A 12417-nucleotide genomic window follows, 5' to 3' on the forward strand; every position below is an offset into this window, starting at 1 on the left:
CATGAAGAGTCCCGTTGAAAAATAGAGAGAATTTCGGAGTACGTACACAGTTCATTACAAGAGTAATGAACTTATCTGGAAAAAGCAAGCCCATTAGAACCTCTTCAATGAAATCACACTCAACAGTGTTGTAAGCTTTTTGCAGATGAAATATATATAAAAAAAAAAAAAAAAAAAAAAAAAAAACCTACTCAAGAGTACTATATAATATATTGTTTGACAATTTAAGACTTTAAAAATCTATAGTGACACATAATAAAGAATTTGAAAGTTTTTAGTGACCCTACCCAGCAATCACTAAATATTACCTTTACAATCACCCACGATAATAATTCACACTGAACGGTCCCTAAAAATCTCTAGTTATGAGGTCAGTAAAGCTTATTTTCGCAGTAGTCCTGAACATTTTATTACCAAGGTAGAATATAGAGAGTGAACATTTTAAATTGAGAAAAAGTCAAAGAGAGAGTCCAGAGATAAAGTGGGCGTAGACGCTCATCCTTAACATACAAGATCAATGCAAAAAAGGTGCCAAGTGGCACACAACTTAATCACCTATCACTAACAAACTGACATGTTTGGAAATAAAACATCTCCAATAGTAATGTATATGTTAAATTTGCTTGTAGTGTTTAACTAAGTTGGGCTTGGGAAGGCATTCACAGTAAATCCACCATCAATACTTATTACTTGACCTGTGACAAATGAAGCAGCAGGCAGACAAAGAAAAACCACCATAGATGAAATCTCATTAGGCTCCGCAAGTCGTCTAATTGGAGTTCGATCAATAAATTCGCCGAGTGCTCCTTCTAAATTACCATCTTCCTGCATTAATGATAACAAAATATGAATTCTAAAATAAGTAAAAAATAATAACATGGTAGTGCAATTTCTTTAAAGAGTAAGTAGATTTATACTTACACTTTTTCTTTATGTCACTCTTTTGTGTGAGCATGAAAAGTTTTACCCCTAACTAGTTGACAACACATATTTATAAAATTATATACATTATATGAATCCACTAAAATTGTATTTTAAACAAGAAAATGAAGGCAAACTTGATATGGTTTTAAGTATTCAAAATCATTCTTTTTATTAAAAACCCTATTACTATCCAATCACAAATCAAACTTTTAAAAACTTTAAATTACAAATTAATTGTCACATTTCTTAACAATAATTTTCATTACCAAATTGAATATTTAATTAGCTCATATTTACGATTTTAAAAGAAGTAAATTATCTGCACCAAATTACAACAAATATCACAATGAGATTAATTTTTCGCGAGAATAATACTTAAGTTATATTTTTAGAACTCTGTAGGTACCTTATCATTAAATGCTAAGTCATTATGTACGTATCATTTTCTTATTAGTGTATTTTAAATAACCTTTTTAAAAAATAAAAATTTATTAACTTGGAACAATCAGGAATTGCCACGTGGCAATTTATTTACCAGTTAACAATTAGGTACTTACAAAAATTTTAAAATTATAACTTATGTATTATTACCATAAAAAATTAAACTTAGGTATTTATTTGTAACAGAGAATTAAACTTAAATATTTATGCCACAAATTATTCAAAATTTTGTAAGAAAAGGAAGACAGTAAATCCCTACCGAATAATTCTCCAACATTGAGGTTTTGGTAAGCCCTGGAGCAACTGTGTTTGCACGAATGTTGTCCTTCGCCCATTCACATGCCAAATTCTTTGTCATTTGATTAATTGCTCCTGTCCATGTTATTAAAACTATTACTTGAAAGTAATACAAAAACAACATAACTTATTTTAATATACAAATTTTTATTAATGCTACTAGTTAGACGAGTATACATTACTTTATATTTATAGAGTAATATAATATGTGCATACATACAAAATATATACTAAAATAATTACCCTCAATATGTAAGAGTAATTATTTAAAATGTGATATTTCCTATGTTAATTAACCAAAATATGCATGGATAAGTGAATATTCATGTGAATATGTGTATTTTGGTGCATATAAGTTCTCTGTTCATATCATTACTTTTCTATATATCTAACACACTTTTTTAGTTGCAAAAACAGAGGAAAATGGAGGAGTAAAAGGAATGAATCTTCATTCATCAAAGGGGTTTAGTATAATAAGTGTGTCTTTATATAGAACACACCAGAAGCAAGAATACAACAGTAAAAAATAACAGAACTAACAAACTCTAACTTCCTAACTAATTCAATACACTACACCTTAACAGAATCTTGATACTCCCCCTTAAGGTGGAGTGTATATATTGCAAATTCCCATCTTCTCTTTGAGGATTTCGAATTGATTAGGAAGAAGAGCCTTAGTACAAATGTCAGCTATTTGTTCTTTACTGCTGGTGTGAAAAGTTTTCACAAACCCCTCTTGGACCTTTTCCCTCACGAGATAACAATCGATCTCAATGTGTTTAGTTCTCTCGTAAAAGACCGAATTAGCAGCAATTTGTTGGGCTGCTTTGTTGTCACAATGTAACAACGCAGGTCCAATATGATCAATGTCTAATTCCTTCAGCAAAGATGTTAACCATATAAGCTCACAAGTAGTATTAGACACTGCTCTATATTCGGTTTGATCAGTTGAGGACCTTGATATAGTGTGTTGCTTTTTACTTTTCCATGACACTAAAGAACTCTCAAGGAACACGCAAAACCCAGTTGTGGATCTCCTCATGTCAACACATGCTGTCCAATCAGCATCGGTGTATGCCACAAGCTGAATTTTTGAGTTGTTGGATAGAAAAGCCCTTGTCCAGGTGTCCCTTTAATGTATTGAAGAGCTCTTAAAGCTGCATCCATATGATTAGATCTAGGGCTGACCAAAAACTGACTTAACTTGTTGACTATGTATGCAAGATCGGGCCTAGTTATAGTGAGGTATTGGAGTTTTCCAATAATTCTCCTATATAGTTTTGGATCAGCAAGCTTTTCCTCTCCATCTTGGCTTTATTTCAAGTTAACTTCCATGAGAGTATTAGCAACTTTGCATCCTAATTGCCCTAAGTCTTTAAGAAGTTGAAGAGCATAGTGCCTTTGAGATAGAAATATTCCTTGATTAGTTCTAGCAATCTCAATGCCAAGGAAATATCTCAATTCACCAAGATCCTTCAACTCAAATCTCTTATTTAGGCTTTCCTTTAATCTTGTTACTGTTGAAATGTCATTGCTAGCCAAAATGACATCATCAACATAAACAAGAAGTATGATGATGGTGGAGTCTTTCCTTTGAATGAACAAGGAATGATCGAATGCTGAATGTTTGGAGCCTTCTTCCACTAAAGCTGTAGAAAACTTCTAAAACCATTGTCTAGAAGCTTGTTTTAACCCATAGATATATTTCTTTAACTTGCAAACAGCTTTAGGTGGCAACTCCCCCTTAGGACTATACCCTGGAGGTAAAGTCATAAAAACTTCTTCATGTAAATCTCCATAGAGGAAGGCATTGTTGACATTAAGTTGATGTAAATACCAACCTTAAATAGCAGCAAGGGCAAAAATTAGCTTGACAAAGACAAGCTTAGTAACAGGGGCAAAGGTTTCATTGTAGTCAATCCCTTCTTGTTGACTATAGCCCTTGGCAACAAGTCTTGCCTTGAATCTTTCAATGGATCCATCAGCATTGTACTTAATCTTGTATACCCACTTGCAACCTATAGCATGTTGAGCAGCAGGTAAACTAACCACAATCCAAGTCGCATTGTCTTCAAGGGCAGCAATTTCAGTATCCATAGCATTATCCCAAACCGGAATGCCTCGTGCTTGATCAAAAAATTCTAGCTCAAAATGACTTGAAATAGCAAGCACAGTAGCACAAAACCAAGGTGACAACCTGCTGTAATCAACGATATTGGAAAGAGGATGAGATGTGAAAGACTTGGATACATGAGATTGCACACTATTAGTAGAAAGAAAACAATGGTAACCTTGAAGATAGGAAGGTTTATGGATCTGTCCAGTGGACCGAGTAGTGATGATAGGTTCATGTATGGGGACAATATCAGGTTCAATTGACGGAGAAAAGGATGCAGATGGTGACTCAATAGCATCAGTAGGCATAGGAGTAATGGAAGGGGAATATAGGATTGAAACAACAAGGCTCTAACAACATTTAATAAATGTTGGTGTTTTCTTTCCACAATTGAATTTCGTTGTGGTCTTTGCACACAAGAGTGATAATGCATAATGCCTAATGATGAAAATAAGGCAGATAATTGAAGTTCTTTGGCATTGTCAGACCTAATGCCCTTTACTTGAGCATTATATTAAGTTTTAACAAGTTGAAGGAAAGATGGGATGGCTGTTTGGGCATCAAATTTATTCTTTATAAGATGAATCCATGTGTACCTAGAGCAATCATCAACAATAGTAATGAAATACCTAAAACGCTCAACAGTTTGAGTGTTATATGGCCCCCAAATATCAATATGAAATAATTCAAAACAATGCTGAGAAATGTTGCGATTGCTAACAAAAGGTAACTTCCTTTGTTTGGCAAAATGACAAATAGAGCAATGAAAATTAGGGCAAGAAGAATATTGAAATTGTAAAGCTTTATTCAATGAATGATTCATTACACATGAAGCATGGCCAAGTCCATAATGCCATAAATTTTCATCACTTATTTTGGAATTTGAAATGGAACAAACAATAGGAAGTTTAGGTTCAGAAAGATAGTAAAGATTCCCAATTCTTTCACCAATCCCAATCACTTGATTCTTGGTAAAATCCTGGATCAAACATTTGTTAGGAAGAAACAAAAATGAGTAATTTGTTGAATTGGATAAAGCACAAACCGATATTAAATTGTGTTGAAAATCAGGAACACAAAGGACATTTTCAAGAATGATATTAGACACTTTAATAGTTCCAACAAAAGAAACTCTAGTGCTAACACCATTAGGCAAACCAACAAATTTTATTTTGCTATTTTCCTGGACAGAAACAAACAAAGATGAATCGGAGCACACATGGTGTGTAGCTCCAGTATTAAGTATCCATTTAGATTTAGGGACAAAGGAGGTCATACCAGAAATATTGGATACAATGGGTTGTTCTGGTTGTTGAGGTTGCACCTGGTTTTCTTCCAGATTCTGTGCTAACATAGCCATTAATTTCTGACATTTAGCAGCCAAATCTTGATGATTGCTCATTACTGTCATGCCCTTTAGTACAATTACCTGAAGATCTAGCTTGCTGATTTCCTGGTTTTCCAGGTGTCTCACGTGGAAATCGCCATATAACTTGTGTCCAAGAGGATACCCGTGAATTCTATAGCACTTAGCGATGGTGTGTCCAGGAACACCACAATGGTAGCAAATGGGACGATTGTCACCTTTGTTATCAGGTCGATTATTTCCACGATTAGCTTGGGTATTCCCAGCAAATTGACCTGTGTTATCACTGACTTGCTGGTTATTCTCAGATTGAGGTATAATAATGCTTCTCTGTTTCTCCTCCTGAAATATGCTAGCATAGGCTTTATTCACATTAGGAAGTGGATCTTGAAGCAGAATTTGAGATCTAGCAGTTAGGTAAGACCCATTCAGACCAATGAGAAACTCAAGCACCTTATCCTCTTCTTCATATTCTTGAATAATCTTCAAGGCTCCACAAGTGCACACTGGTTGTTGTCTGTATTATTGTAGCAGATCCCGTAGCCGTTTGAGTTTAGTGTAATATGAAGTAACATCACTAGAACCATGGGTTAATGTCTGCATAGACCTTTTTACTTGGAAAATTCTAGGGGCATTTTTCCGATGAAACATTTCCTGCAATTCAGACCATATACAAGAGGCATCTTCCATATACATTATACTATCTGCAATACTAGGAGAAACAGAGTTCAAGATCCACGATATTACCAGACAATTACACCCAATCCAGGAATCGTAGTTCTTATCGTCTTCCTCAGGAGCTGGGAGTCTACCATCAACGAACTTTATCTTGTTTCTTCCTGATAATGCAACCATCATCGATCTTCGCCATGAGCTAAAGTTGTGTGCACCAGTAAGAATCTTTGGTACCAAGGATGAAGATGCACTGTCAACGCTGGAGAGAAAATAAGCGCTCCGAGGATCATTAGCTGGATATTTATTGTTTTCTTCAAGGACTGCAAATTGATTCGATTCTTCAGCAGTTTCATTGTTCCTGGTTCGAGTCTACGTTCTTCCTCCTCGCGCCATGAAAACTAGAGAGATCCAAAGAAGAACAAGAAAGAAAAACGAAGGAGAAGAAGAACAGGTACAAGCGGAAGCAAAAGGAGCTCAGCTAATTGTTGGCTCTGATACCATTTTAGTTGTAAAACAGAGGAAAAATGGAGTAGTAAAAGGAATGAATCTTCATTCATCAAAGGGGTTCAGTACAATAAGTGTGTCTTTATATAGAACACACCAGAAGCAAGAATACAACAGTAGAAAATAACAGAACTAACAAACTCTAACTTCCTAACTAATTCAATACACTACACCTTAATAGAATCTTGATACACTTAGAATCAACGTGTCCTAGCTTATATAGACTAGTCAACAATCACAGCTAATAATAAGGATTATTTAGGACAACAGACCATTGTTGTAATGTTTTTATAGATAATTAAGCTAGTAATTATTTTATTATTGTCTATATATATATATTCATACCTTTTGTTGCGGCATAGAGAGTACCAGCTGGAAAAGCCACTGTTGCCCCAATAGATGAAATGAAGACAATGCTTCCGTTTCCAGAGGCTTTTAAGAGAGGATAACTTAGTTGTGAGAAATGGAACGCAGACTCGAAATTGGTTCTCATTTGAATCTCATAGTCTTCAGCAGAGTATTCTGTAGGAGCCCTCACTATTGCTACCCCAGCATTATTTACCTGAAGCTCATCATTATATAGTACTAGTTAGTTCTGAGGATTATTATCAAAGTTTTTATTTGCATAATTATAACGATCCTCAAATGAAGATTAAAAAAATTAAAATTAACTGCGAGATTAATTAATGAAGATTGTAAAATATGAAATTTTATGTGGTAGTAAAATTGTAAATTTTTGTTCAAAATTCAGTATTTCTTTTGTAAAAATCCTAATATTTTAACCCGTAGAGGTGCTCTAACGGGCTATATTAATTGTAGGGTTCTAATATTGTTAACAAATTATATATATGTAAAAAAAGTTCTCGTGATGGTTAGTAATTTTAGAATATGTATTATTGGAGGAGGTTCTAATAGTTACATTAAATATATAACCATCATGGTTACATTTTTTGTGTCCATTAGATTATTATTGAATAGTTATGACTAATTTAAAAAATAAATAAAAATTAACTTATAAGCTTATAGTCACCTAATAATTTATTTCCTCATAAAACTTTAATGAAGATTAATTATATTTTAAAATTAAATTAATTATAATTATTAATTAATTTTTCTTAATTTATTATTAAATAAGGATCTTTCAGCAATTTTCTTTTGTCCTTAGATTATTAAAATTTTTATAGCAACTCTTCATAATTTAAAATTATACACATATAATTTCATAATTAAAATTTTATTAAACTTATAACTTTATTTTAAAATTATTACACTTAATTATTTAGTTTTTTATTTAAATATTTAAAAAGTAAAAAGTGAAATAAGTTGAATGTATTTTTCAAAAAAAAAATGGCTAAACTCCTCTATCTTTTTTTTTTTTTTTTGATAAGAAGTCATCTGCTCAAAAAACAAAGTCAAGCTGCCCAAAAAACGAAGCAACCTCAAACTCGAATAGAAAAACTCATACTTAGTTCTTCTAGTTATAAAAAAAATAATTTAATATTATTTAAAAATTTATTACACAAGAAGAGAATTCTAATTTGTGTAAAAAAAAGTCTAATTTTTGTAAAAAAAAATAAATTTTATTGTAAATATTATAATTAAATGGCTTAACTGTTAAAATAATTTTAGTAGGAATTTATATAAAAAAAAAATATTTATAGTTATTAATTGCTAAAAAGGTCTTGTTAAATATTCAATTAATTATTTTAAGAAAATAATTAGTTATAATTAATTTATTCTAGAAAAGGATGTTATTTTATCTATTGTTAACTGCTATTATAGGTAAAAGAAAAATGTAACCATAATAGTTACAATAAAAATATAACCATTAAATAGTCACCCATGTATTATTTTATTTAATTTAATAACATAATTTTTTACTAGCATATTTGTGATTATTTTTCCATCTAAGTATACAGGTGGTCCTCTTATAAAAATTAAGATTTGGCACTAATTGTTCATCAAAGTACTAAAGATCATTACATGGTGTATGTATAACTATATATGCTTAGAAAAAGAATAAATAAAGGAAAAAAAGAGGTTAACTAGAGAGATAAAATAAACTTACAAGAATGTCGAGCTTTCCTTGAAAAATTGAAGAAACAGTTTCTATAAGTTTTTCCCTTTGGTCTCTTTGTGAAACATCACAAACTGAACCACTTATTTTGAAACCCTTCTTTTTCCATTCTTCCAAACACTTATCTAACTCATTTTCTTTACGACAACACGTGTGAACTATGGCTCCAAATTTTGCTAGTTCTTCCACTATGGCATGCCTAAAAGATTAAATTTTGTATTAATTTAGACTTACATAACTACTACAACCAATTAATTATAAGTTAACCATATCATATATAAATATTTTTATATAACACATATGCATACCCTATGCCACGAGATCCACCAGTCACAAGAGCTGTTTTCCCCTCAAGACTCCATCTCTCGTCCGTACAGTTCGTGTTCTTCGTTGCAGCCATGTCCATCTGTTGATTTTGTTATCTTTTTCAACTATGCCTTTTCTCGTTTTCTCAGTTTGTGTATTTTTTGTCACATACTCACAGCACACTACTTGGTAAATAACAACCACAAAATAGCTGAGCGGAGGTTTAACTAGAATCACTCGCTAAAATCAGACACATAGAAAGTCACGCCAATAATAATAATAATAATGAAATATTAGGAAATCCACTCAAATTCTGGCTGGTCCATGTAATCTTTTGAAAAATCTACATTACACTATTAATAGGAGTATCTCTAGGAATACATTAAATTACGAGAAATTTACATGGTATACTAACTTTAGTTATTTTTTTATAAAAATACTGCCAGGCGGAATTTTTAACTTTTTTACTGTATTTTTTCAAAAGTTTCATACTGCAGTATACTGTATTAAGTTTTCACTGGTGTTCTACTAGTGTTTTACTAGTGTTCTACTGTTGTTTTGAGTTGTTCTGCTTTGTGTTTTACTGGTGTTTTACAAAAACACAGTATTTTTGAAAAGATTTCCGTGTGACAGTATTTTTGTAAAAGTTAACTCAAATTCCAGTATTTTTGTAAATTTCCCTTAAATTACGTTATCACTAAATTTAGTATTAAAAAAGTATTTTCACTCTAGCTACAACACTAAAATAAAATAAAATAAAATAAAAGTTAATATCATATTAATTACCACTTTTAAAAAAGTGTATTATTTCAACGTGTTAAATTTTTTTGAATTTCTCAAAATTTTACTAAATCGATTAAATAACTATAATATACATAACTATAAAAAAATAAACTAAAAAAAGCCTATTAGATACTCAAACAAATAAGAATATATTTGTATATCACTTTTAAAAAAGTGCATAATAAACTTTCTCAAAAATAAGCTTTTAATTCTATAAATACAATAATATAAATATTAATTAAATATATATAAAATACTGTAACTATAATACATGGTATATATGTCGTGGAGTGTAGAAAAAACTTTAAAGTAGTGCCCTAATTAGTCTTTCCTTATAGTATTAATTACAGCAATAATGTTGTTTTAGTGGTTTCATTTAGTTGCTCTAAGTTGTCCTTCGTTCAATATTTGTACTTTTATGTGTGTTGTATTTATTTAAGAGTATTTATTGTGAGTTTTCATAAAATTAAGAATACAGCATTAAAAGTAAAGTTTAAACACAACACATATAAGAAAAAGCTTATAACAAAACTAGTAAACATCCCGCGCTTCGCGGTGCATATATAAAATATTTTAAATTATATATAAAAAATAAATTGTGTATTTAATTAATAAAAAATACTTAATAAAATTATATTACAATTTTAATTTTACTATTAAAAAATTTGTAACATAAATAGTTAAAATATTAAATTTGTTGCTAATAAATATCGAAATTCGAAAAATAGTAGCATAAATCATCATTCATGGTTTAATTTTTATTCTGATGTGTTAAGTTCTGGGTTCGAATTTTATTGCGTGTTTTTTTTAATGTTTGAGTTTTAGTGTTTTACTGTGGTTCTAATGTTTGAGTTTGTGTTTATGAGATCTGTTTTTTAATTTATTTATTTTTTTTATAGATTTTGAGAACTTGAAATTTGATGTTCTTTCTATTGATTATTGAAATTGAGAGTTTGATTTTTCATACGGGAATTAAAGTTTTCCTTTTTCGTTTTATTGATTGAAAAATATTAGTAGAAAGTTTATGGAATGTGAATTTTGACTATATGAAAATAGAATTAAAAAATAGCATTTGAATCGAGAATCAAAGTTTATTGTTAATCTCCTTACAAAAAAAAAAAGTTTATTGTTAATCTGTAAAGATAATATAGCTGGAAGAAAATGGAAAAATTGATTTTTATTTTCATTTAATATGTATATAATATTTTTTCTTTTTTGAATAATATAAATTTATTTTAACTAATGTTTATTTTTTAAAACTATTTTTTCTAAAAGAATTATTAGTTTGACCAATACTATATTTATATGTAGCACTTTATTGATCAACTAAAAAATATAAATAAAAAATCGAGGCTAATGAATAAATAATGAATAATTTAAAGTTAGCGAGTGTAGTTGTGTGCATCAAAAAATATATTATAAAATATAAAAAAAAATACCAATTAAAAATCGAGATTTTTAATATTGTTCATTAATGTTATTGTTAATGCTCTGTTGAGGTAGTCTAAACAAACAAACAAAAAAATATTAATATATATAGGATTAGAGAAATATGGACAATGTGCACTACAAACCAAAAGAAAAAATTAAAAAGAAAAAAAAAATGGAAAGAGCATGAGAGATAAAAACATAAGGGTTGAGGTTGTATATGTTTTAAAATTGACACCTTATATATATAATGTATATAATATAAATATATATATAACAAAAATTGACACCTTATAGAAGAAATAGAGAAGAATAAGAATGAGAAGTTACTGTAATACTATTTAAATCTCATTTATATAATAAAATATAGAAATAATAACAATTAATTAATTAATTAATGAAATTTGAATTGTTAAATCTATATATAAGGGTGGGTAGATTTAGTAGTTAGGATTTTTTTTTATAATAATAATTGTAACGTCTATAAAATATTATTAAAAATTAGAAAATAAAAAAATATTTTATCAACGTATAGAAAACAAATTAAAACACATTATAAAATCAAAGAACGTATATTGAGGCGTTTGGTTGGGAGGAATGAAAATATAGTAACGGGAATGGAAATGGGAATAAGAATAGGAATGGAATGGAATAAAATTTAAAATGCATAAAAAAAATTGATAAAAAAATCATTAAATTTTTTTTCTTGTTACATTGGAATGGTCATTCCTTTGTTTTTAAAATGAAATAGTCATTCCACCAAAATGGTGGAAAGAGCATTCCATTGGAATGCTATTCCAATACTTGAAAATGCAACCAAACAAAGGAATGGAATAAAATTTTTTTCCTTTCCATTCCATTCCATTTCATTACCTCCAACCAAACGCCACCTAATGTTTAATATTATAAATATGGGGCTATTATGGTAGGAATTGGGTATTTTACCTATTAATAGGGATAATGATTTATAGCCCTTGATTTAATCCAAGGGCTCAAATCAACTCTTGAAAACTACACCAAAATTAATATATTTTTTTATTTATAATTAATCTTTAATATTATTAATTGTAGGTTCAACTAACAAACTCCAAACCTAATATTTTTATCTTTCTATTTTATTTCTATTTAAAATTTAGTTTTAATTATATTTTTTTTATTTCAAATTTACATAAAAAAATATTTTAATTAAATTTATTTTTAAAACAATAATTATACTTATAAAAACCTATAACATATTCAACTTATAATAATTTTATAATAATCACTCTTAAAATAATTAAAATATCACGAGTTTAATACTTTAGAAGTAATATTTAATTTAAGATTTCAATTAATTTAATTGTTTGAAAATTCTATCATATTATATTAATTAATTTTATTTTTCAAGATTATAATGTTCAATGTATTTAAAAATTTTAGACATAAAATTAATTTCTTACATCAATCACATCATCTATAAAATCATGCATGAACTAGTAAATAATATACATTCATAGTATG

The 12417-nt window shown here is 29.2% G+C and overlaps 1 protein-coding gene across 4 annotated transcripts; it reads right to left on the reverse strand.

Annotated features, from left to right (window-relative positions):
• Positions 1-384: 384 nt before the first annotated feature.
• LOC115697188 (tropinone reductase homolog At5g06060) lies at positions 385-9029 on the reverse strand. 4 transcript variants are annotated; one of them, XM_030624097.2, is made up of 5 exons: positions 8709-9029; positions 8392-8599; positions 6669-6885; positions 1625-1737; positions 385-825 (listed from the first exon to the last, which is right to left on the reverse strand). In XM_030624097.2, exons 1-5 carry the CDS (start codon positions 8804-8806, stop codon positions 637-639), a joined length of 825 nt encoding a protein of 274 aa, XP_030479957.1. In that variant the 5' UTR covers positions 8807-9029; the 3' UTR covers positions 385-636. The 4 variants fall into 4 exon arrangements, 2 of the variants coding, with proteins under 2 accessions (XP_030479957.1, XP_030479958.1); XM_030624098.2 differs by having other exon boundaries at positions 385-821; positions 8709-9027; XR_009683466.1 differs by lacking the exons at positions 385-825; positions 1625-1737 and adding an exon at positions 4564-5798 and having other exon boundaries at positions 5892-6885; positions 8709-9027.
• Between the last annotated feature and the right edge of the window lie 3388 nt (positions 9030-12417).

Source organism: Cannabis sativa, chromosome 7, assembly GCF_029168945.1.
Source record: "Cannabis sativa cultivar Pink pepper isolate KNU-18-1 chromosome 7, ASM2916894v1, whole genome shotgun sequence".
Lineage (NCBI taxonomy): Eukaryota > Viridiplantae > Streptophyta > Magnoliopsida > Rosales > Cannabaceae > Cannabis > Cannabis sativa.

Excerpts from the sequence above, each read along its gene's own strand:
- LOC115697188 (XM_030624097.2), bottom strand. The coding sequence starts at position 8,806 with ATGGACATGGCTGCAACGAAGAACACGAACTGTACGGACGAGAGATGG. Across the intron at positions 8,600-8,708 it reads GGTGGATCTCGTGGCATAGG|GCATGCCATAGTGGAAGAAC; the intron begins GTATGCATATGT and ends TTAATCTTTTAG. Across the intron at positions 6,886-8,391 it reads AAGGAAAGCTCGACATTCTT|GTAAATAATGCTGGGGTAGC; the intron begins GTAAGTTTATTT and ends GATGAGCTTCAG.